This window comes from Populus trichocarpa, chromosome 6 (genome assembly GCF_000002775.5).
Source record: "Populus trichocarpa isolate Nisqually-1 chromosome 6, P.trichocarpa_v4.1, whole genome shotgun sequence".
Taxonomy (NCBI): Eukaryota; Viridiplantae; Streptophyta; class Magnoliopsida; order Malpighiales; family Salicaceae; genus Populus; species Populus trichocarpa.
Window position 1 is genome coordinate 26,109,256 of NC_037290.2, and position 23,449 is coordinate 26,132,704.

At 36.1% G+C, this 23,449-nt stretch overlaps 4 protein-coding genes across 8 annotated transcripts; 2 read left to right on the forward strand and 2 right to left on the reverse strand.

The window, feature by feature from the left end:
- Window positions 1-586: 586 nt before the first annotated feature.
- On the forward strand, window positions 587-2,995 carry LOC7489160 (enhancer of rudimentary homolog). The gene is made up of 4 exons (XM_002308677.4): window positions 587-753; window positions 1,024-1,117; window positions 1,933-2,053; window positions 2,569-2,995. The coding sequence occupies exons 1-4, from the start codon at window positions 751-753 to the stop codon at window positions 2,657-2,659; spliced, it is 309 nt and encodes a 102-aa protein (XP_002308713.1). The 5' UTR covers window positions 587-750; the 3' UTR covers window positions 2,660-2,995.
- An 853-nt stretch (window positions 2,996-3,848) lies between these two features.
- LOC7489161 (protein RRC1) lies at window positions 3,849-11,218 on the forward strand. Of its 2 annotated transcripts, XM_024603841.2 has the most exons (18): window positions 3,849-4,014; window positions 4,428-4,516; window positions 4,627-4,762; window positions 4,930-4,975; window positions 5,603-5,663; window positions 5,765-5,917; window positions 6,023-6,142; window positions 6,243-6,408; window positions 6,651-6,763; window positions 7,025-7,096; window positions 7,541-7,762; window positions 8,192-8,250; window positions 8,366-8,450; window positions 8,533-8,670; window positions 8,944-9,168; window positions 9,257-10,059; window positions 10,283-10,449; window positions 10,678-11,218. In XM_024603841.2, the coding sequence occupies exons 2-18, from the start codon at window positions 4,442-4,444 to the stop codon at window positions 10,971-10,973; spliced, it is 2,937 nt and encodes a 978-aa protein (XP_024459609.2). In that variant the 5' UTR covers window positions 3,849-4,014; window positions 4,428-4,441; the 3' UTR covers window positions 10,974-11,218. The 2 variants fall into 2 exon arrangements, with proteins under 2 accessions (XP_024459609.2, XP_024459610.2); XM_024603842.2 differs by lacking the exons at window positions 3,849-4,014; window positions 4,428-4,516; window positions 4,930-4,975.
- A 2,400-nt stretch (window positions 11,219-13,618) lies between these two features.
- On the reverse strand, window positions 13,619-18,152 carry LOC7468696 (L10-interacting MYB domain-containing protein). 4 transcript variants are annotated; one of them, XM_024602456.2, is made up of 9 exons: window positions 17,981-18,152; window positions 17,148-17,490; window positions 16,920-17,070; window positions 16,422-16,762; window positions 16,179-16,329; window positions 15,415-15,755; window positions 15,196-15,346; window positions 14,570-14,877; window positions 13,619-14,305 (listed from the first exon to the last, which is right to left on the reverse strand). In XM_024602456.2, the coding sequence occupies exons 2-9, from the start codon at window positions 17,478-17,480 to the stop codon at window positions 13,799-13,801; spliced, it is 2,283 nt and encodes a 760-aa protein (XP_024458224.1). In that variant the 5' UTR covers window positions 17,481-17,490; window positions 17,981-18,152; the 3' UTR covers window positions 13,619-13,798. The 4 variants fall into 4 exon arrangements, with proteins under 4 accessions (XP_024458224.1, XP_052309810.1, XP_002309683.2 ...); XM_052453850.1 differs by having other exon boundaries at window positions 13,619-14,320; XM_002309647.4 differs by having other exon boundaries at window positions 17,148-17,493.
- A 1,104-nt stretch (window positions 18,153-19,256) lies between these two features.
- LOC7468697 (probable folate-biopterin transporter 2) lies at window positions 19,257-22,823 on the reverse strand. The gene is made up of 5 exons (XM_024603194.2): window positions 21,943-22,823; window positions 20,757-21,016; window positions 20,534-20,629; window positions 20,290-20,460; window positions 19,257-20,184 (listed from the first exon to the last, which is right to left on the reverse strand). The coding sequence occupies exons 1-5, from the start codon at window positions 22,307-22,309 to the stop codon at window positions 19,585-19,587; spliced, it is 1,494 nt and encodes a 497-aa protein (XP_024458962.1). The 5' UTR covers window positions 22,310-22,823; the 3' UTR covers window positions 19,257-19,584.
- Window positions 22,824-23,449: the final 626 nt, after the last annotated feature.

The window sequence follows — 23,449 nt, forward strand, 5'->3', positions numbered from 1 at the left end:
GAGTTAACTTGGTTTGATGGGTTAACCCGGTTAATTCTAGGTAAACCCGTCATTTTTTTTTCTACTTAGTTATCAAACTTTCATGACGCAAATCACAGGTTTTACGGGATAACCTGGTTTAAAAGGTTGACCCAAATAATTCAATGTTTTTTTTTCTTCATTAGTTTTTTCCTTTCTGTTGATTTTTTTTTATTTTTTTTAATTAATCTATTTAATTATCACACTTTTATGACACGACCTTATAGCCAGACCCACATCCAGTATTCTTGGGTCCGGTGTTACAGCCAGACTCACTTAAACTTGGGTCATGCAAGTTTAATTATATTATTAATATTATAAATATTACTCTTAGGTCAGGCGTTGCAGCCAAACTCAAGATTCTTAGGTATAACTTTACAGAAAAACCCAAGATTTTTCAATTTTGATTTTTTTAATATTTTTTATGTAAAAAAAATAACCTGCGGCATCCCGCGAGTATCAAAGCTAGTGAAAAACTATAATGTGTACTGAATATATAAATATATAGATTTCAAATATGTAATTTAAAATAAAAAAATAAAAAAGAAAGAAAACGGAGCCTTAGTATTGAAGGTAACAAGAAGTAACGTGGCAATTTTATAGTGACTCTTTGATAATAAAGGACTCCCATGATTCGTATACTTCGATTTATGCCAACAGAAAAGCCATAAACCCTTGAATTCCTTCTCTCTTCTCTCTAAGAATCCACTGCTTCCGCTTGCAATTCAAGCTATGGTACTAAGATTTTTTCTCTATTTTTCATATGATTTTCAATTTCCAATTCTTTTCTATTTCAAATGACTAATATTTTCACTAAAATTCGTTTTCTTTTTTCTAAATCAGGGTTCTGTAATTAATGGAAATTTGAGTTTTCTTTTTGTTGGATACTAAATTATTGAGCTTTTTCGTGTTATTTGAAATGGTTTTTTTTATTTATTTATAAAGTTTCATGCGTTGTGTTTTTTTTTCATAGTGTTTATGACTGGTTTTGTTTTTGATGTGTAGGCAAATAGACACACTATAGTTTTGATGCAGAACTCGCAAAATAGATCCACCAGAACTTTCATGGATTATGACTCAATAAGTCAAGCTATGGATGGTATGTTTGCTATGTTTTTTTTTCTTTTTCTTATTATTATTATTATTATTCTTGGATGAATTACTGGAATTGCTACTGAAAGTGTTTTTTTTAATTGCCCGAGTGAGATTTATTTTGTTTTTTTAGCGTTGGAGTATATGCAGTAGCTTGAAAGGCTTCCAGTTTTTTTTTGGTTTAATTTGATGATTTGTGTCCTCAGTCAAGGAGGGTTTTTCGTTTTTTCGTTTTTTCATGTTTCTTGCTTTTAACATAGTGCAGATGTAATGGAATTGGTGTGATGGATTGTGGGTTTATGGTTATGTTGTGTATTTTACTGCTTAAGGAGCTCTGTAAATAAATTCAGCCATCTTAGTTGCAGTAGTTACATGAATATTGTTTTCTTAGTCTGACACTATTCTGAAAATTCTCTTTTTTTTTTTAAGGTTATTGATTCTCCTTACCTTGTTCTGTTTTTACCCCCCTGTAGTTTTTTTGTTGGAAATGAAGATAAAGGCTGGTTTTTTACACGCTGTGTTTGAAGTTGATTGGTTTTGTTCTCATCATGTGTCATCTTATTGAGATTTGGTAGTCCAGGCTTTCACCCTACCAAAAACCTTCTATGTCTTTGCTTGCATAATGGCTGAAGCAACTCTTATGAAATAGGCGGTCAAATAATGATGGTACCCACATGAAATGTATGAAAGTAATTTTTTTATGTAATCAGCCCAACATAAGCTCTCTTATCACTTGCCTAGCACTTAGATTTACTTCTTGACGAATCTGTAACTTTTAAAGTTTCCCTACTCATTGAGTATGTTCATTGTGAGCATTTGCAGGTATTTGCACACTATATGAAAGGAAGCTCAAGGACCTAAATCCGGCCAACAGAAACATCACTTATGATATTGCGGATCTCTACAATTTCATTGATGGCCTTGCAGACATGAGTGCATTAGTGTATTTCCCTCTCCCCCCCCCCCCTCCTTCCGCACACACATGCACATCTAAGCACTTTGAAGCTGGCAATCGAACACCTTTAGACATCTGTGTCAATTATCATTTCTGGGTAGCTAAGCTTGTTGCATCTTGGCTTCGGAAATATTTTTTTCTAGGAGGGGAAAAAAATTAACGTTATTTACATATCTATGAATTTGGCTGGTGAAAAGTATGAATTCCCACCGATCATGTCAAATGCTAATCACAGTTACTGTTTAACAGAAACGTTCTTGCCAAACAGTTTTGATGATTGCCAAGAGAAATCTTTACAGTTAAACACTATAAGAGAATGACTCACAAGACTTAATTTCATCTTATTTGAGAATGAGAGTTTTCTTTTGAAAGACTAAGGTACTTCAGGCTGTTTGGGCCTTGCTTGAAGGCCAAAGAAGCAATTACTACCATGCTGCATTTCTCTTCAGACTGTTGCTTTGGCAGGATAACAGATATCCTGTTTATTTATTTCTGTCTTGCAGTTATGATCACTCAATTCAGGCATATCTTCCAAACGACAGACAATGGATCAAACAGCGGCTTCTTCAACATCTTAAGAAATTGGCACACTAGACAAATGATATACAGATCAATATTTATCTATTACTAAAGTTTTCCGTGGGTTGAATCCAATAGGAATGCAATATTTATGGAACTGCTGATTCAGTGTGGTGTCTTGTGAAGGCATTGTTCTATATCTCAAGCTGTTTGATATGAAAATTGTACCGCTTCATTTTTCATCTCACTCACTATCGTTTGTATAATTATAACAATTGAAGCTCTGCTCAAGTTATTGATGAGGAGCCACTTTTGTTGTTTGACCGGTGTATTTTCATGGCAAGTGTTATCTTGTTTATGAAATTAGACCTTGTGATCTAACTATCTATTGCTTGCTATTGAGGTTGTTAAGGACTGCTGTCTGCCATTTTTTAATGATCAACAATTTTCATTCTACTTGTATGATGATGATCACATAGCATTGCCTAATTAAATCAAATTGATTGATTCGAATTTAGTTCATGAATTTTTTACTTGGATTATCTTTGAAAGTCTTCGAATTAATAAAGACCTAGTTTATAATGTTCCCCCCCCCCCCTGTTTGATTTAGTTTTTTCAATTTTGATTTCTGAAATCAAAGTCAATTTGTTTTTATGTAAATATTTTTACCGAAATTATCTAAAAAATTCGTAGGTAGTTAATTTGTTGAGAGATTTTTTTCCTTCAAAAAGATAATTATTGAAATTAGGGGTTTACGTTTCATATAAACCCAAGTCCACAAGTTTAATGAGAAATATTTTTTTTTAAATAATATTTTATTTTAATTTTTTCTTCAAATTAATTTTTTTTAATTATTTTAATATCAAAAATATTTTCTTTTACTATCATCATAATAAATGAGCTCTAATAAAAATTATTTAATTAAAGCCATATTCATATTAGAATATTAATTCAAGTTAATTTTCTTAATAATATTAATTATTTAACCAGTATGAGTATATCCCATGAATACTATTAATATGGATAAAAAAAATTAAATTATTACAATGAATTAAATAATCAAATTACACAAGTTAAATTATTATATATATGTCAAACCAATCATATTACACGAATTTTTAATACAATAAATAACTATAAATCCATATAATAATTTTTAGATATCTTGGGATAAATAACATTATTCGGAGCTCTCATTTTGGTGGGCTAAATAGTCGGGCCTATGGCTCAGTACCCTTCCTTAAAAACGCCCATAAAATTCACCCACCCTCTCTATCGAGACAAATTGTTTTAATTGATTCAATCAACAGCTCTAACATCAACAAGAAGAGCCGAAAACGTCCCTGACGAGCCCCAAATCACCCTCCACAAAAACCTCAATTCTTTTGCTGATTCAACTCGCTCGGCTCAGCTCAGCTCAGCTCTACTCGGTTGGTTCTTTCTCCACCACTATCCCTCTTTCGATTTCTTTATGATATCGTTTTTAATGTTTTTTTATTTGTTTTTGGAACAGTAAATTTAGAAACTTGATGTTAATGTTCTGCTTCTAGAACTTGAAAGAAACCCTAATTCGAATTGTTTGATTAATTAGGTTCAGTTTAATAAGAAGTTTGGGGGTTTTAGATTTATTTGTTGAATGATTAGAGGTTGATTGATGTACGACTTTGGTGGTTTTTGGAATGGAATTTAGGGTTTTGCTGTTTTTTTTTTGTTGTTGTAGAGATTTAATGTATGTTGACGTGATTTTTTTATTGATTTATTAATCTACTGATTTAAGTTTGAATGCGATTTATTTTTGTGGGTTTTGACTGAAGTTTGGAATTTGAAATGGTTGTAATGTTAGAATTTAATGCAAAGATGAGTTCTTTCTCCATTACGAGAAAAAAGACGCCATTCCAGAAGCATAGAGAGGAAGAAGAGGCAAAGAAAAAGGTGTGTATTGTGTGTTTATTATCATTGCTGAGTTTTAAGCTCATGTGGTTTTGTTAGGGAAGATATTTGCTAGTCTTTTGTATGGGCTGATTTTCTGTTTTTTGGTGAAGAGAGCGGAGGATGAAACAGCTCGATTGTATGCGGAGTTCGTGGAGTCATTTCAAGGGGATAATGCACCTGGATCGAAGACTTTTGTTCGAGGTGGAACCATCAATCCCAATGAGAAATTGAAGAGTGATGCTGAAGGTCAGTCAGAATTTTGACGACTTATTAATATTTACATGTGCAGTCTATTTCTCCTGTTGTTTTGCTTTATTCTGAATTGTTTCACGCTATGGATAAATAGATAGTTTTATATTATTACCGGACACATTAATAAAAATATGGGCTTTTTTATCATTCACGGATGGCAGGTGAAAAGTCCAAAGATGGGGTATCTGTTCCAAAGAAGGGAAGTAGGTAAATTAACGCTTTTGATTGATTAACCATGTTCCCATACAATTTTGGTAAGGCATAGTAGAATTGAGAGAATTGTATAGCAATGATATCCTCTATTGTAATTTTGATTTTTTTAGATCTGTACATCAAAGAAAATAGGAAGTGAAGTTTTGGTGTGTGCCTCTTGAACTTGACGGTTTAAAAATCTAAATTGATAATCAGATGAATCAATTATAAGAGCATTGATTTTATGGTGAACCCTGATATGCTTTATTCACACTACAACTTTTCAATCTTTGTAGAAAGTAACTTTATATTGAAGTTTTTTTACAATTTTATATTTCTAAGATGAATTTTAAACAGAAATAATACTGACCGATAAAAGCTACTTCATTTTTATTTGTTGACTATCAAATTTTACAATTTTTGGATTTGAGGGACTAAAACAAGACTGCAAAGTCAAAAAAATAAAGCATTCTAATAGTGCTCCGAGGTGCATTTAAAATTTGAAAATAGAGAATATGAGAAGATAGTATGAGATTTGTCTTGGAAAGGGATGTGGACAGCACTTGATTGATTGGGTTGCAACAACAAAGTAAACAGTTGTCTTCGTGACACGGAAGTTTATCTGTAATATTACTCCTGCAGGTATGTTCCATCTTTTATACCACCTCCTATGGCACCTAAAGGAAAAGAACCTGAGAGGAAGGTTAGTATTTTGGTTGAGGCATCATTTATGTTGGTTCTCAAGCAAGCTGTTTTTTTTTTTTGTAATTCATAATCAATTCCACTGTTCCATATTTTTTGCAGAGGGAGGAGGAAAGACCAAAGGAGAAGGAAAAGGGAAAGACTCGAAACATAGATCATTTTATGGAGGAGCTGAAGCATGAGCATGAGATGAGGGAGAGGCGAAATCAAGAACGGGAACATTGGCGTGAAGGACGTCATACTGAAAGTTCTGCTGTAAGTCCCAAATTCGAATATGTACACACTATATCCTTGTTGCATCTTTCATCACTCTTGAACATAAATGAATCTTTTGCTACGGTTACTGTTTTTCCCCTCCAGCCATCTAGTCGATTTGATGAACTACCTGATGACTTTGATCCAAGTGGAAAGCTGCCTGGATCATTTGATGATGGTGATCCACAAACTACAAATCTTTATGTTGGGAATCTCTCACCACAGGTCTGATTATTGCTTTGAATTTTTTTTCACCTCTACCCTGTTAATGCTCTACTATTTATGTGGCCAAGGACATAATAATTCCTTTTTTATCTTACAATAGGTTGATGAGAATTTTCTTCTGCGGACTTTTGGAAGATTTGGGCCTATTGCTAGTGTGAAGATAATGTGGCCCAGGACAGAGGAGGAGCGGAGGCGGCAAAGAAACTGTGGATTCGTAGCATTCATGAATAGAGCTGATGGGCAGGCTGCAAAGGATGAAATGCAAGGTTTAGTTATTTACTCTGTTTATCCATGATTTTTGGGTTTATGTTGCACAGTTTTTTAACTTTGCCCCAAGGCATATCTTGATATGACATGAGCAAATGCTTCTTTTTTTATAATTGTATAGCAATATCACTAATTTGTGGTTGATATTAGAAGGATGCCATTATATTTGTGCTACTATTCAAATATTCATTATATGTTGTGGAACAGTAAAATGATTGAATAGATGTATTTGATGTCACAGGAGTTATTGTGTATGAATATGAGTTGAAAATCGGGTGGGGTAAATCTGTGGCCCTTCCATCGCAGGCATTACCTGCTCCACCACCAGGACAAATGGCTATCAGAAGTAAAGAGGTATGTTATGGTTTCCTGCCTAAACCTATTGTTCAGATCAGGTTGATCTATGTGCATGCAGTTTTTGCCTCTTGTGAATTACTAATTTATATATGGTACATGGATATGCATACTAATGTGATGCTGCGAGACCGATTTTCCTGTGCACAGAAGAACTTAGCCAATGCGTTTTCATTTAACATTCTCTAAATGGGCAGTTCAAGGCAGGCTGCTCGCTGTCTTCATATGCCGTGATTCTAAAATGTTATTTGTTTTTGATAGGGTGCAACTGTGATTCTCTCTGGTCCATCAGGCCCGCCAGTCACTTCTGTCCCAAATCAGAACTCTGAACTGGTAGGTTCACTAACTTCATGTTGGCTTTATTCTGAAGTAGAGCAATAATATGAAAATGAATCATCATGTGGTATCAAGGCTAGAGGATCATCATGTTTTGTTTTATCGCAAATGAATTCCTTGTAGAGTGTTGAGCTTTTTTTCTTTTCATGTATGGTCATCTGATCCTAGTATAAAGAGTTTTCTATCTTGAGGTCTTGTTTGTCTAGTATTAAGATAGTTATTCTCGTTGGCCCTTTGAAATATGGTTTTAATGTCTTTTTAAATGAAATGATTTTTAGTTGATAATTTCTGAGCCCATGACAACTGAATTGTAAAATATAGTTACTACGGTCCATTCATGAATTGAAGTGTTGGATTCATTGTCTTGAGATGATAAAATAATTTTCACTTGTCAAGGTTTTATCTGCTATTCTAAGCACATGTTAGTTACTTTGTGTCTAGGTTCTTACTCCAAATGTTCCTGATATAATGGTCGCTCCACCCGAGGATGATCATCTCCGCCATGTGATAGATACAATGGCTCTATATGTTCTGGATGGAGGATGTGCTTTTGAACAAGCTATAATGCAGAGGGGTCGAGGGAATCCTCTTTTCAACTTCTTGTTCGAGCTTGGCTCGAAGGAACATACTTATTATGTTTGGAGGCTCTATTCTTTTGCTCAGGTATCTCTTCTTGTATGCATGGATCACATGAATCACATGCATTTGGGACTTTACTTAGTGGAAATTTTGGACATTCTTGGAAAAATGGCATTATTTTCCTGTATGAGGTTGCTAGATATGGCATCTGCTGTTTTCTCTGGTGCACTGTGACATATGTTAGACCTGGGATCAATAACTAGAGATAGGTCTCCCAATCCCGTAAACATGCCCTCCAATAGGATTTGATCCAAGATCTTATAGCTGGAATATAGCTGGAATTCCCTGCTCAAACTATTGAGGTTCTTCTCAGGGGCCACAATCATCTTTCTTGATTTCTTGTATTTTATGCAATACTTTCAATATAGTGATCTCTTATGCAAAGAAAAACTATCATTTCATTTGCTTACCTCTATGGGAATTTGAGAACGTTCAATTATGTTTGAAATGCAGGGTGATACTCTTCAAAGGTGGCGAACTGAGCCTTTTATCATGATAACTGGTAGTGGAAGGTATTGCTATTCCAATGGCTATCTGTACTAGCCTGTTTTGAAAGACTCGTGCACATTTTTTACAATGTTGATACGTTGTATTGGAGAATAACATAGCATTGTCCTTTTCTTTTAGATGGGTACCACCATCTCTGCCCACAGCAAAGAGTCCAGAGCACGAGAAGGAGTCTGGTAGCACACATGCTGCTGGAAGAAGCAGGGTACATTTCCTTTTCTCTGGCAGGAATAACTTTTCTAAGTTGTATAATTGCAGAGTTAATTTGACAGATTGATTTTTTACAGCGTGTTGACCCTGAAAGAACACTGACTGATCCACAAAGGGATGAGTTTGAGGATATGTTGCGTGCTTTAACATTGGAAAGAAGTCAAATAAAGGATGCTATGGGTTTTGCCCTGGATAATGTTGATGCTGCAGGGGAGGTACTGCCTGATATCAGTGCCTTTTGTTTTCATTATCTTTTTCATACATTGTTTGATAGGTTTAGTGCACCATTATCTGTTGTTCTCCATCAAAGTCACAAACAGCACTTTCTGCGATCCTGTTATGTTTTCTGTGCTACTAGTCTACAAATTGTTTCACCTAGACCTGCAAATGAGATGTTGTGATCCATCATATAATAAATAAGGGAAGCATATCTGCAATTTATCTTGATGACTGTTAATGTGATTAGTTTCTTTGTTTTCTCCCTGCAGGTAGTTGAAGTTCTGACAGAATCTTTGACACTTAAAGAAACTCCTATTCCAACAAAAGTAGCAAGACTCATGCTTGTCTCTGATATCCTTCATAATAGTAGTGCTCCTGTAAAAAATGCATCTGCTTATCGAACTAAATTTGAAGCTGCTCTGCCTGACATAATGGAGAGCTTTAATGACTTGTATCGTAGTATAACTGGAAGGATCACTGCTGAGGCCCTTAAGGTGAGCTGTAATGTTGATTTCTATTCATAGTTCAAATTTGTGTTCTCTGTTTTGTGCTTTAAGTATGAGCTTGTGTGGCTTTCAACAGGAACGAGTTCTGAAAGTGTTGCAAGTATGGTCGGATTGGTTTCTGTTTTCAGATGCTTATGTGAATGGACTACGTGCTACTTTTCTTCGTTCTAGTAACTCTGGTGTGATCCCGTTTCATTCTATGTGCGGTGATGCACCTGAAATTGAGAAAAAGAATAGCACAGAAGACACAGTTGATGGGGGAAAGACCAATCAAGATGCTGCATTGGCAATGGGCAAAGGAGCTGCTACGAAGGAGCTAATGGATCTTCCCCTTGCTGAGTTGGAAAGACGTTGCAGACATAATGGATTGTCGCTCGTTGGTGGTAGAGAAACGATGGTGGCACGATTGCTGAACCTGGAAGAGGCAGAAAAACAAAGGGGGTATGAATTAGATGGTGACTTGAAAATTGCTCAGAGCAATTCAAGTTCCAGTAGATATTCAAGTGTTCACAGAGAAGTGAATGTTGATCCAGGGCCAGTGGGATTGACAGGGTGGAACATTTATGGAGAGGATGATACGCCATCCCAGAATAAAAGGTCTGTCTCTTTGGTTTCAACCCTCCCAATTCCACAACCTGAACTAAAAGCCTTTGCAAAGAAAGAGAAGAATGATCCTGTTCTGCCAGCATCTAAATGGGCTAGAGATGATGATGAAAGTGATGATGAACAAAAGAGAAGTGTTAGGGACCTTGGGTTAAGCTACTCATCTTCTGGAAGTGAAAATGCTGGTGATGGTCAAGGTAAGGAAGATGAAATGGAATTTGCTACTGACGCAAGCATTCCAACGCAACCTGAGAGTGGAATGAATGAAGAGCAGAGGTATGCACCTCTACTTTTGCTTTGCTGTGATCATACTCTTTGATTTTCAAATGAGTTGGTTTTGGAAAGATCATCTTCTTTCACATTGAGTTTCCACCCCCAACTCTTGTTTTTTCCAACTTTGGGCAATCATGTATTGACTTTCCTTGGCAAAACAAGCTTTGTGTTGTTGTGTTGTCCATGTTTGTGCATTTGCCTGATTTTGGCTATTATGATATTGCAGACAAAAGTTGAGACGTTTGGAAGTTGCTTTAATAGAGTATCGTGAATCCCTCGAGGAGCAAGGAATGAAAAATTCAGAGGAATTTGAGAGGAAAGTTGCAGTACATCGGAAACGGCTAGAGTCTGAATATGGCCTATCAAGTTCAAATGAAGATGTCACTGGCAACAGTAAGTGGTCATTTTGCAAGACTGAATCTCTTAGGAAGCATTCTGCCAGTTATGATATTTGTTTCCATGTGCTCTGCTAGTTTTACAAATTCTTTACCTTCTCTGATGATTTGGTCATTAGTCACATCTGCTTCTTTACTCAGCGTATTTGGTGAGCTTAGAGGCTAGAAACAATTCCAATTCTATAATTGGAAAACATAACCTTTTCCCTTTGCTTTGAAACTCCAGAGAGAATATCTTCTGAAAGGAGGGATAGACGTGATGATAATCATGAATCCTCAAGAAAGCGACACCGCAGTGAAAGCAGAAGCGAAAGCCCACTAAGAAAACTATCACTTAGGGACAGAGAGAGGGGACATGACTCAGACAAGGACCGGGAAAGGCATAGGGAAAGAGATAGGGGAAATAATTTGGAAAGTGAAAGACGGGACCGCGATTACCGAGAAAAGAGTGGAAGCAAAGAGCGGGATGATCATGACAGAGACAGAGGCAGAGACAGGGATAGGAGGAGACGTGTAAAATGAGCCCATTGGTGTGTGAACTCTGCGATTTTATATCCCCCTGCAAAATTTCAACTGATGAGTTGATTTTCAGGGGATCAGACTGAACATTGTGGTGGTGCATAGGAGGAGATGAAGAAGACTTGGCTTGCTAAAGAATGCCTGCCATGATAATCTTTTGTACCAATAGTCATGTATTTCGGTTTCACAATTAAATTAATCGAGGTTGTATTTCAGTGCCTGATAAGTTAAGAGCATTGCTGCATCAAGTCACATGTTTCTGAATCTGTTGTCAGATTCTTTTTTTTTCCCCTTCAGATCTGAAAAGTGGCTGGATGATTGCCTCCAAATCATAGCAAGATTCCATTCAAGGCAAACAGAAGTTGACCATAAATTTATCAATCTATTCATCAGGGAGTTGAATCAATGGGCTACAAAACTTGAAAAGCAGATCCTGCTTAAACAAATATCCTACTGTTCACTGCACTGTTCATGTGAACAGCCAAGGTGTTTTTTTTTTTTTTTAAAACACGCACAGCACTGATACCTTGGATATGGGAAACCTATTTTACTTAACTTGAAATTGCGACATCTTACATTCCTAAACAGGAGGCTTAATTTGCTCCAAGTCCATGCTTAACGATTTCTCTTATAATTAATTAGGTGGGCATGTCTTGTCGTGCAACTTGCTATCGGTTGCTGGTAAGAGGAATCCTCCAAGCGGTGTAATCTGCGTTTCAACAATAAAAATATAAAAAAATAAAGCGGTAAATAGAGAGGAGATAAAGTCCTGGATAGTTTTGTCCTTGCATGGAGGCAACCTGACAAAGTTAATAACTAGTGGCCAGCCTTCGTAGCCCACCATATGGTTCCTCCTGAATCTACTCGGCCCCAACAATGTTCCAAAGCAAATTTTAAACTCGAAATCTGGGAGAGGTGCTGCTGCTCATCAGGCTCTACAAGGCACCCACCCAGGTGTATATGATATAATAAAAGGGTGTTGAGGAATTAGTAGACCTACCAGGCCACCACCTAACGTTAATTATTAGATGGATGGAAAATATATGGATTGGAACGGCCAGCATTCTTTCTTGATCAGAAATCTAGTCAGAATCCATGGGAGAGAATGTGTTGGGAAAATGACAAGAAAATAATTGCTCACTCTTCCTACAATTATGCTACTACTGAATGGCTTGTTGCCCTTTGAGGTTTTGTCACAACGTCAGCCTCCTACTTTCCCTTTGGATAGAACACAAGCTAGCTATTAGAAAAGGAAGTAAAGCCAACATGAAATTAAATTGCAATTAGAAAAATAACACAGTTGACAATCTTATTATTGTTTTTTATTCCCAGAAAAATCATAAACAAAAAAAAATACACGCAAGCATCATCAAAATATGCTTTTCAAATTATTTAAAAATAACATTTTACCGTGAATTACGTTCAAGAGTGTGTACATATATATATATATATATATATATATATATATATATATATATATATATATATATAATAGGTATAAAATGACATATCTTAAAACCCTAATATTTTGATTGATTGCAAGTAATGGTATTTATGAATGTGTAAATCATGACTTCCCAATCACATGAGTTAAAATGGGAAATAAATGCATGATTCAAGAACGCAATCTCTTCAGTTATCAGTTACTCAAATATTCAAGTTTATACCATCACTGAATTTGTGCTTTCTCACTAATCAGAGATGACTAAACAATTATCCAAGGAAAAGAGGGCAACATACAGAATGCTGGATTTTCCTAGCTAAGTAATATGTATACAGTACAGGGTATGAACCCGCAATTTGTTTTCATGGCAGAAAATTGAAGAAACATTGCTGAAGGAAGGAAAACTCAAATGAAAAGAGGACCTGCTTCTACTCTAGCATGTCTATGAATGGCCAAGAAGCACAACGTCAGTGACATGGTCATGCACGTGACAGCAGAGGTTACAGCCTCGAAGGTGGCCAGGAACTGCTGCTCCTGGAGGAGGCCCCAGAGCTTGCTAACGAACAAACCCAGGCCATTTACAACCCTAGCCAGCGCCATCGCCATCTTTTCTTCAAGCAACAACAAAGCATAAAGAGAAGAGATGCAAACGAAGCCGTAATCACTATGAATGTCTTTACCGTCTTTTCAGAGTTCGGCAAATAGCCAAGTGATTTGGACTCTTGTTTTTATCAGATTTTTTTCCCTTTCCTTTAGAGCAACGCATGAGCAACTTTAAGATGCGTACAAGGACAAGTATCCGTTATTTCCCCGTTGCTTCACATTTTATCCTATTATTATTATTATTATTATTATTATTATTATTATATTGTTGTTCATTGTCTTTATCATGGATTGGAATATTGTATATTTTTTGAATTTTTGAATTTCTCACATTTTTCCCCCCATCCAATTCATTATTTTAGGGTTTAATTAAATCCCAATTGTTTTTAATTTGTTAAGGTTGATTTTGATGTTAATTCATTTGATTAGAAAATTTTCATAAATTAAGACATTATTTATTCAAATTTAATTTTTACATGATTATCATTGTCTTATATTTCTCACCATTTCTATATTCATCCTTTCCTTGTAATACCCAAATAGCCCTTCTGTTTCTCTCTTTAATTCCCCAACCTGGTCTCCTTTCAATTTACCTCAAATGTTCTAAAGAATTATAATATCTATTTTTATTATTATATGATTAAATAAAAAATAGATTCCAAAAAATTTATGGGAACTAAGGCTACAGTGAACCGTGTTGCCAAACAAATACTAAATATATGATTTGTATCTCTACATTTTCAAACTATACGTTCGAGTTGCTACAAGTATCAACATTTCACTATTGAGACTCCTTCGGACGCAGTTTTCTTAATAACCATTTCTTTCGCAGTGTTGCATCCAATGCCAAAAATGTCTTTGCCTTCCTCTCATCTTCCAGAAGATCACAAGCATCCAGCAAAAGCTCATCATCTATGTCAGGAATAGTTTGAAGGGTCTCTATTGCACTTTCTATTGACATGTGGTTCTTGCTCTCTTTCTTGTTTGCAAATGCTGAAACTACACATCGCATCTCCTTGCCAATTTTCTGCGCCTTGCAAGAAAGTTCAGCAACTGTAGCAGGCCGCTTTTTCTGTGCATCAGATATTTCAATGTCCTCAACTGGAAATTGCTCATTCCCCTGCAGTCCATCCATCACTATTTCTACTTTCATGGCAGTTTCTTCATTTTGCATTGGTGGACCTGGATCGCCAAGTCTTGTATCTGATACTTCATTTCTTTGGATGAAGCACAAATCAAGATAACTGTCTAGTACTTTGTTTTTGTAAGCTATGGCTTCCGGATGTCCCTGCAAAATTCCATGCTACCAACATCATAATGAAGGCAAACTAAATTTCTACGGTTAGGCCTGATGCACAAGTCATTTTTAAAAGTAGAAAGCACTCATACAGGCAACAAGAGCCCATTGCACAATGGCAGGGGCTCTCTCTTCCATAAAGAGGGCATAGGACGATGCTAATGCAACTGTCTCACACTGTGGTTACAAACTGGAGCGAAGTTTAGTGGTTTTGGAGAAAATTGAGAAATGACATTGATAGAACCAGGAATGCACCTTAACATGATCTTCCCAAGTAGCGTCATCAGCAGCAACCATTTGCTGAGTTCCATCCCATGCAAACCCCCTATGACTGAGAAGACTGCTAATCTCGTTACAATCTTTCATCAAACTGACATACTGCTTCTCTAAACTGTATTTATCACATGTAAGTCCAAATTTGTCATTAAATAATTTAACCATGTGAGCCCATGCTTGTTCATTGAATGTATGATCGATCTTGTTCCCTCCATGCACCTGCTCTAACATAAGGTCAACAAAATAGCGGTTCATCTCTGGCTGCCAATCTACTGTCAGAGGGTCAACTGCAAATCAAACAAACATTATTATACAAAAAGTCCAGTGAATTGCAACAGTACAGGAAGAAAACAATATGAAAAGAAGAAATAATTTCATCTTCCTTTTTTTGGTTAGAAGTTCAGTCTCCCTAGAAATAGCATATAGTCCAATCTTCTGTATATAGATGGAGGCATTTCAGGGAAATCACATTGCAATTTATTAGTTGTTTCCTTTACAAGGAAAGCAAGAATTCATATTTAATGTACCCAATTCATATCCTGATGTATAGTTATGCCATCGTATTATGGACTATTCAATGATTGCAAGTCTCAGCGGTTATTTACCAGTCATCAAAACCGGCATTTCCTCATTGGCATCTATGCTTTGAGCCAAACGGCTGTATCTTCCACCAGAATTTTCTTGTCCAACTATAACACACAATTTCTGATAACCCGGCACAGTTTTAACTCTGTATGATCGAGCATCAGGGTGTGCCTGCATGCATCACAGGTAAGCAACAGAATGCAAAAATGACCAATCATATAAGAGGGAAAACAGTTCACCTTGATATAAGCATCCCAAATATGATCTTTAGCTGTTATCATTTCTCGTGTTTCGTCCCATGAAAACCCACTATTTTCAAGAAGATTTTTTATCTCATTGTACAGACGCCTTAAATGCTTGTACCGGTTTTTTAAAACATCTTTGTCATGGTGCGACTGAAATTTGACATTGAACAATGCAGCCATGTCAATCCAAGCCTGGCTTATAAATGTCTGTCCAAATTTATTTCCTCTATGCACTTGGTCCAGTAATAAATCAATAAGATAGCGATCCATTGGCGGTGTCCAATACGTTCTTGTACGATCACTACTGCCAAGGGATTGGCTCCCCTTTCCTTCTTCTACAGGCAGAAAAAAAATATTTGTAAGGGTAACTTCAACTATCAAAATATATGTGAAGTCTAAAATATAAGTCTGAATACCAAGTGCAAGGTGAAATCTCAAATCAATCAACACAAGTGTTTTTCCTAAGCACATATACAATTCAGAAAGAAGTGGAGGAAAAAAAATCATCCATGATGGCTCAAGAACTTCTCAAACAATTAAGCCTACTTCAACATGTAAAGTGAAAAGTTACCATTTTTCATTCAATAGAAAAACCAAACACAGGTAAAGAGAATGTTGAGTTTTATCTTTCCATGGGCTTCCATTGTCCACTTGATCACTCTCACAGAAAACTTTCCATGAGATTGTAGTAAATAAACCAAGGACCAAATTAGAGATCTCATAACTGAACAATATGATAAAAGAAAGTAATAACTCACCAGCCTTCTTTCTGGAAATGTCAGCTTCGTGGTCTTTGTCCTCAAGGAAGTTACTTTGAACACCATTTTCACTTGCATTCCCATATATAAGGACCAAATCATTGTAATTTGGCAACGTCTTCATTCTATATGTCCGTGCATGTGGATGTGCCTACACTCATATTAAGTAATATCAATGGAAAGAAAAAGGGAAGGAGAGGAAAGGAATAAAAGAAATCAAATTCAAATGTTGGGTCCACGTACCTTGATATAAGCATCCCAAACTTTATCATCATCAGCAACAATCATCTGTTGTGTTTCATCCCAAGAAAAGCCATTTTGTTGCAGAATAACCTTCAGATCACTATAGTACTTAGCTAACTTCTTGTATCGATGTCTTAGAATCCTTTTGTCATGGCGAGGACCGAACTTTGCGTTGAATGAGGAAAGCATATCTGTCCATGCTTGTTTGACGAATGTATTATCAGTCTTGTTGCCTCTTCCCATTTGGTCCAGCATAAGCTCAACAAAATATTGGTCCATAGCAGCTGTCCACTCTGTCCTTGGACGCTCACTATTTGATGACAAGCTACTCGTTGGATCACCTGCACATTAAGGAACATGTAATCAAAATTCCATACCCCTACTTATTGGTTATAGTCCACTTTATTGAGAATCCAGGTTACTATCAGGATAATGAGGGGGTAATAGAATAGAAATCTAAATCAAGGTTCATGGGAAAAGCAAAACAAAGATACATACCCATGTTTACCCCTTGGACTTCATCATCAAAATCAAAATCATGACTCGATCGACTGTATCTTCCATCTGCACTGGTATATCCATATATGACACACAAATCATTAAAATTCAACACTGCTTTAGTCTTGTAGGATCGAGCATCTGGATGAACCTGCATGGATCCTATGTTATTGACGAAATATTTCACAGAGACTTCTATTATACAATTTGAACAGAAAAATAATGCACCTTGATGTAATCATGCCAGAGACCATCATCAGCCACCACCATTTTTCGATTTTCATCCCAAGCGAACCCAGTCTGGCCAAGAAGCTCCTTTACATCATTGAACTGCTTCCATAAATTCGTATAACGACTTTTCAACACATCTTTGTCATACTGAGACTCGAATTTTGCATTGAACACAGCCAGCATGTCTGTCCATGCCTGCTTGTTGAATGTATGGCCTATCCTATTCCCTCTATGCAACTGCTCTAACATAAGATCAATAAAATACCGCTCCATTGTTGGTGTCCAATATGTTCTTGAACGATCATTACTTGTTGGTATTTGCGTGCCCATTACTCCCCTACTACTAAATCCGAACCAAAAAGGCACATTACAACTCCATAAGATTTTGTTCGCATCATCATCAAACAAACTCACACATCTTTGGTAGCATCTAAAATCACCTTAAAAAACCAATATAAACAAGCAAAGAGCAAAAATGCAACACCCCTTTATCAATGAAAATTGCATACTTTTGTAGCTAAATTTCAACAATCAAACGAACCATTTTTTTATATTTACACTAATAACATCATTACAACAAATTACACTGCATTACACTCAGCAAGGCTCAATCTTTCTTTGTTTCATAGAAGAAAGGTACAAACTTTCTATGGAAATACCGTAAAACCAATTGAATTCAAGCCCAGAATTAATTAAAAATGAATCAATTTAGCATAATTGCTGTTTTAAAGCAGACAAAGTTAACAAAGATTCCAGCTTTTCTTTGATTATGTAGTAATTAATTACAAAACAACATTAATTTAAGGATTAATGAAAAGGGTTTTCGTTACCTGTTAATATAATGGTGGGTTTTGAGTTTGGCGCCTGATAAAGAGAGGGCCTTGTGGTGGTGAAAGAGTTTAACCCTAATCCGGGATAAGGGGCCTCTCAGTTGCCCTTCCTGTTTGGCTACAAAGGCAACCTTTGTGGGTGTGTACAGTTTGGAGTCAAGAGTAAAGACAATATAAAAATGCCCATTGAGTTGTATTTATTAACACTCCTTGCCATTATACTTATTCACGGTGTTTTCGTGAAAAAGGTTTCGTGTCTTGCAACGTTTGCTTTTGGTTTTTTGTTTTTCAATTTTTGTCCTTTTAGGGCTCAAAATTTTCACTACTTTTAGCCTCTATGCAAGATAGCTAGAAGACCCGGCCTAAGTTCTATAGCGGAGATTAATTTAATCAACTCGTTAGTATATAGGTTATTTTTTTTTTTTTTACTAAAATGATATCTTTTTTTTAAAAGAAAAATAAATTTATTTTAATAAAAAAACATGATTCAAACTAAATTTTGAATAAATAAATCATTAAATTAACTTATTAAACTAGTTAAGTTTTATAATTATATTATTAAGTGTTTGAAAATGAGCTTGTACTCGTGTTTACAAAAAAAATTAAAATTTTATTTTATTAAAAATAATTTTTTTATGTTTTAAATTGTTTTGATGCACTAATCTCAAAAACAATTTTAAAAAAAATAAAAATAAATATTATTTTAATATATTTCAACACAAAACATTTTTTAAAAAATAACTATAATTACGTTCCAAACAGTCCTAAAACTTAGAAGATGGAGCTCATTATCGTAAATCAAATTAACGAGCCTCTTTTTTAATGTTATTTCCTTATTGTTTGAACATTTTTTAGGAAGTTTTTTGTATCTCTTGATAAAGTTTTGAACCAGTGCATCCACAAGAATTTTTTTTTTTTTTTGCAGGCTCCCCTACTCAGTGAAGTCTAAAGTCAACGTGTCAATGACCATGCACCTTGAGTTTGTTCATGCGTGTATCCACCAATGAAAAAGGAACTCAAGCTATGTTTAAAAGTTCCACTCACTCTTCTCTTCGCTAACCAATATGCAGCAACACACTAATTGCAGCTTGAAAAGGTAGATTTAAGAAAAACTTGCAAGTAAAATTTCAAGAGATATATTTCATATAAAATTATAGTATGTAATTACTTTTAAATCTATTATTAGAACAAAACATAGCGGGCACCATAACAAAAACTGAAAAGCAAAATGTAGCTGCATAAAATATGGCAATCCATATTTCCTAAGCTTTCAAAGTTAACCCCAAACTGCTGTTGCACTATTACATGCTAAAAATCTGTAATATTTAGCGTACAAAATCAAATGATTGTGTCAAAAAAAAAACAACGTTCTTTATTTGCCCATCCAGGCATTTTTTCTGATGAACTCAAGCATATCATGTTGAACAATGATGTACAAAGAATCATGTAAAGAAGATGGGAAAAGACAAGCACCGCTCGTGCTGGTTTCTTGCTGCAGACCACCCCACCATCAACCTTGGGTGATCCTGAGGGATTTTAGCATAGAACTCTATATTTAAACTAAGAAAACTTGAAAATGTTTTGTTTGAACAATCTTGTTAAAGCTATTTGCCATCAACACTGCTTACAAGGGACACCAATTCGATATTCTCATTTTCAGGAGTTTCAGCCTCCTCTTTTGCACCCAAGATGTCATTTGAAAGTACTGAAGCATTGGGATCACCTCTGGGAATCAGAAATAATAGACAAAGTGGAGTGATTCGCAATATGTTCCGGATCAAAATGGCAAGCCAAAGATTATCAAATCTTGTCCGAGTAACGTTCAGTAAATGAAGAATGACGCCTCCACCCCATTGAGATGAGAGAACTCCAATGTTATCAATTGACATTAGTAGGGCAAAGAAAGTGCCTTCAATGCCAGGGGGACAAAGCTTGGAACTGAGCACAAGAAGGGGCATCCATTTTAGCCTGGTAATCATCTGAGAGACACTCTCATCAATGACAATGAAGAAATAATCTGGTATGCCGAATTTCAAGTTCAAACGCAGCACCAGCATCAAATCAAGCATTCCGGACAGACCAAATAGCAATTGAGTCCAGAAAAGCAAGTTTCGAAATGGGTGATCCTTCAGGACATTTTGATAGAGTAATGCTCCCAAGAGGGATCCGATCGAACCAATCGAGAATATGAAACCAACATTCTCCTGCAAAAGAGTGCATTGTGAGTCTCCCTATGTACCTAGATAATTTGATACTTAATTCTCAAATCTCTTGACCGTCGGAGAAAACGAGTGCATAACCATGTATACCTGTGAGAAAGATGGACCATCCTTTGAGTCTGTATACCAGTAGAACAACCCTTCATGGATATTTATGCTCAATGCAAGGGATAAGTACATGTATACACATGGCCTCCACACATCCGGGAATTTCAGTGTTCTCCACATTGCCTTGCTAGCATCCAAAAGCTTCTGGTTTACCTGAGCAACGAAGAGAAACATTAGGCTATGAGCCTGGAAGTGACAAAGAGTGAACATAAGCTGCAAAAGGTACCTGTCTATAAGAGAAGTCAGGCATGAAGGGCTCATCAAGCAAAATTCCAACTAAAAATACAAGTCCATATGGAATTGATAGCAAACCGAAAACCCCCTGCCAGGGAAGAGGATGAAATATTCAAGTTTCAGTGTGCAAACTGATTTATCTTTTTAAAGGAAAGAAAGAAAAAGTGAATAGAAATTGCTGGAGGAATGGACAAAGAACTTAAACAACAGTCAACCTTGGGGCCAATCAGGTGGACAAAAATGCCACTGAGAGAGAATCCCATTAATGCTCCAATGGATGAACTGAGAGCACACAAGCTTTGCATATCAGCAGCAAGGGATGGACGAATATTACTATTCTGAACCACACAGGCATCAATGGTTACATCTGCTATTGCTGCACCAGTACTTCCAGCCGTCATTGACAACAGAGCAAATACAATATGGAGGTTCTCATGGAACGACAACAAGAGCGTGGAGAAGGTGCCAAGCAATCCTGAAATGGCCTCATTCTGTGAGTAAAAACTATTCTAATTCATAAGGCTACAAAAGATGCTTCATACATAACTTAAAAAATCAAGTTCTGCACAAGACAGGAATTAATTCGGTCAAACAAGAACAAGCATCCTGTTACCAAATGCCCTACATCAAGCACAGGTTATGCTGCTCAATGATGATCCTCAACCTGTTGAGAATAAACACCTAATCCTAACCATCGACTACCCTTGTATCTTCAAGCTATGCTCAGTTATGTGAACGGAGAAATAGATTTTCTAAAACGATCGTGCTGTTGAACAGATATTGATCATCTTAAACTGTGCTGATTTAGGAACTGCAGATCATCCTAACTTGTTAAAGTATGGCCTCCTTCCTAATATGCACAAAACATGTAAGTTCTACTCTATCAGCCAAGGCAGTAAACTTCATAAAGATCCCCTCTGAAGTTCAGAAACGCTATAAAGTCTTTTCCTTCTTCATTGAAACACTCTTCGAGTAAGCAGCAACCAAATTTCACCCAATGTATGCAACACAATACATTGCAGCCTATTGTTACGCAGGCACGTTAGTTGCTTACACTAACTACGTTCATTCTCTCACTATAGCATGCTATTTCATACAAATCCTTTAAACACTTCTGCATGTAGCATGCTACTTAAGATACTAGAGAACTCTCTATCCTGAACTTAAAGAGAGAAGCCTAATTTTTTCACTTTGTAAGGCATAATGTTGACACATAACTGAGATCATATCATGCTTGTTTACCAATGTAAGATGCAAGAATAATCTACCAGATGCATACAAAAGTTAATGTCAAGCTATAAAGCATCATTTACAGGCTAACATCAAAGAATGGCACTAGCAACACCACAAAATAAGATCCTTGCAATATTACATTAAGGTGCAATGAGAGGTGAAATCTACCAGCGAAGATTAAATAAGGCCGCCTCCGGTACCCAAAAATTGGAAGAAAATCAGTGACGAGGCCCCAGAGGGGCTTGACCAGCCATGGAATTGAAATGATTCCTTGATAAATCTGTGATTCAGAAGGCTGTACCTTTTGAACATCCTTCATGTAATAGTCAGTGCCAACACGATTAAGAGCTCCACCAAGTCCTTGGTTTATACCATACACAGCCAATACACCAAATACAAAACTCCAATGTGTCTCATTAGCAAGCATCTTGAACCAATAAATCGGTGCCCAAAAAAAGTCAAAGAACCGTCCTTTTTGTTCATATTCTTCCTCCACAACCTCATTACAGGCTTCCAACTTCTCATCCTCCACCATAACTTGCTATCTTCAGGCCAATAAACAGGAAAAAAGAAGAAGCAATATTCTGATCAGCTCAAAACCTCAATCTTTCCTTAATTCCTAAGAAAGGCCAAAACTTTCTAAATTTGGTTCAACTTGAAAGCCCAAAAACACAGTTTCTGTAACAAATCGGTGTGTTCCCAAAGTGGGTTTCTCTTGATATCTCTGCGAGATGTGACCTTTCCAAAGAGGGTTTAAGAAATGTGAATTACAACCAAGTTCAAAAATCAGTCTTTTCTGATCTAGGCATCTTCAAATCTAAAAGCCTAGCTGCTAATGTCCCTAGGGTAAAGATTGATGATGCATCAGCGAGAAGACAGGTCTTTTGAACCTAGAACAAACAAAGAGAGGTGGTTCCAATGTAAGAGAAAGATGTCTTGATACTCCCTACCACATTTGACCAGCCCGGCTTGCAAAAATCAATACCTGAGCAAGGCTCTAAAAAAAATGGGCAACGAGGCCTCATCAAGTACAACACTAACCTATATATAAAACAAAAACTGAATCATATGATTGGCTACTCTTTTTTTCCTTGTACTAAAGAATCAAAACAAGCTGCCAAGGAAACAGGTAAAAAATTCTTGCACACCAATTTGGATGTGACACGAGTCGAAATATCATTGGTCCCCGTCAAGTGGGGACACTTTCGCTCATGTCATGTCTGAACAAGAGACGATTTTAAAGTCTACTCTTGCTATAGTAGTTCTCAAATGGGACAAAAAAAAAAAAACCAACCTTAATCATCATGTCTGTCCTGTGCCCAATAGTTTAGAAAAATTAATTATATGATTATGATCCTTATAATATCAAAAATAATTAAACAGTTCTTCGATCGTTGAAAACTCTTGATTTAATAGTTTTTTTTCTTCCAAAATATCTTCTTTTCTCGTTAGATTTGTTCATCTTACGCATTTCTTTTTTATCTTTCTAAATAGAAAATCGAGTCGATAAAAGGACTAGCTCGTAAGAAAATTTAAGAAAATAGGGATTATATATAAAGGTTTTGAAAATTTGAGGACTAATTAAATTAGTTCTGTTAAACTACGAATACTAAATTATAATATACTCTTGCCTTATAAAGATGCTATGAAAACAAATCAATGAATAGCTGGTGAT

Excerpts from the sequence above, each read along its gene's own strand:
- LOC7489161 (XM_024603841.2), top strand. The coding sequence starts at position 4,442 with ATGAGTTCTTTCTCCATTACGAGAAAAAAGACGCCATTCCAGAAGCAT. Across the intron at positions 7,763-8,191 it reads GGCTCTATTCTTTTGCTCAG|GGTGATACTCTTCAAAGGTG; the intron begins GTATCTCTTCTT and ends TTTGAAATGCAG. Across the intron at positions 10,450-10,677 it reads TGAAGATGTCACTGGCAACA|AGAGAATATCTTCTGAAAGG; the intron begins GTAAGTGGTCAT and ends TTGAAACTCCAG.
- LOC7468696 (XM_052453850.1), bottom strand. The coding sequence starts at position 17,480 with ATGGGCACGCAAATACCAACAAGTAATGATCGTTCAAGAACATATTGG. Across the intron at positions 15,756-16,178 it reads CATTTCCAGAAAGAAGGCTG|AAGAAGGAAAGGGGAGCCAA; the intron begins GTGAGTTATTAC and ends TTCTGCCTGTAG. Across the intron at positions 15,347-15,414 it reads TTTGGGATGCTTATATCAAG|GCACACCCTGATGCTCGATC; the intron begins GTGAACTGTTTT and ends TGATGCATGCAG.
- LOC7468697 (XM_024603194.2), bottom strand. The coding sequence starts at position 22,309 with ATGGTGGAGGATGAGAAGTTGGAAGCCTGTAATGAGGTTGTGGAGGAA. Across the intron at positions 20,461-20,533 it reads CTGACTTCTCTTATAGACAG|GTAAACCAGAAGCTTTTGGA; the intron begins GTACCTTTTGCA and ends TTCGTTGCTCAG. Across the intron at positions 20,185-20,289 it reads ATGGTCCATCTTTCTCACAG|GAGAATGTTGGTTTCATATT; the intron begins GTATACATGGTT and ends ACTCTTTTGCAG.
- LOC7489160 (XM_002308677.4), top strand. Across the intron at positions 1,118-1,932 it reads AATAAGTCAAGCTATGGATG|GTATTTGCACACTATATGAA; the intron begins GTATGTTTGCTA and ends GAGCATTTGCAG. Across the intron at positions 2,054-2,568 it reads GCAGACATGAGTGCATTAGT|TTATGATCACTCAATTCAGG; the intron begins GTATTTCCCTCT and ends TCTGTCTTGCAG.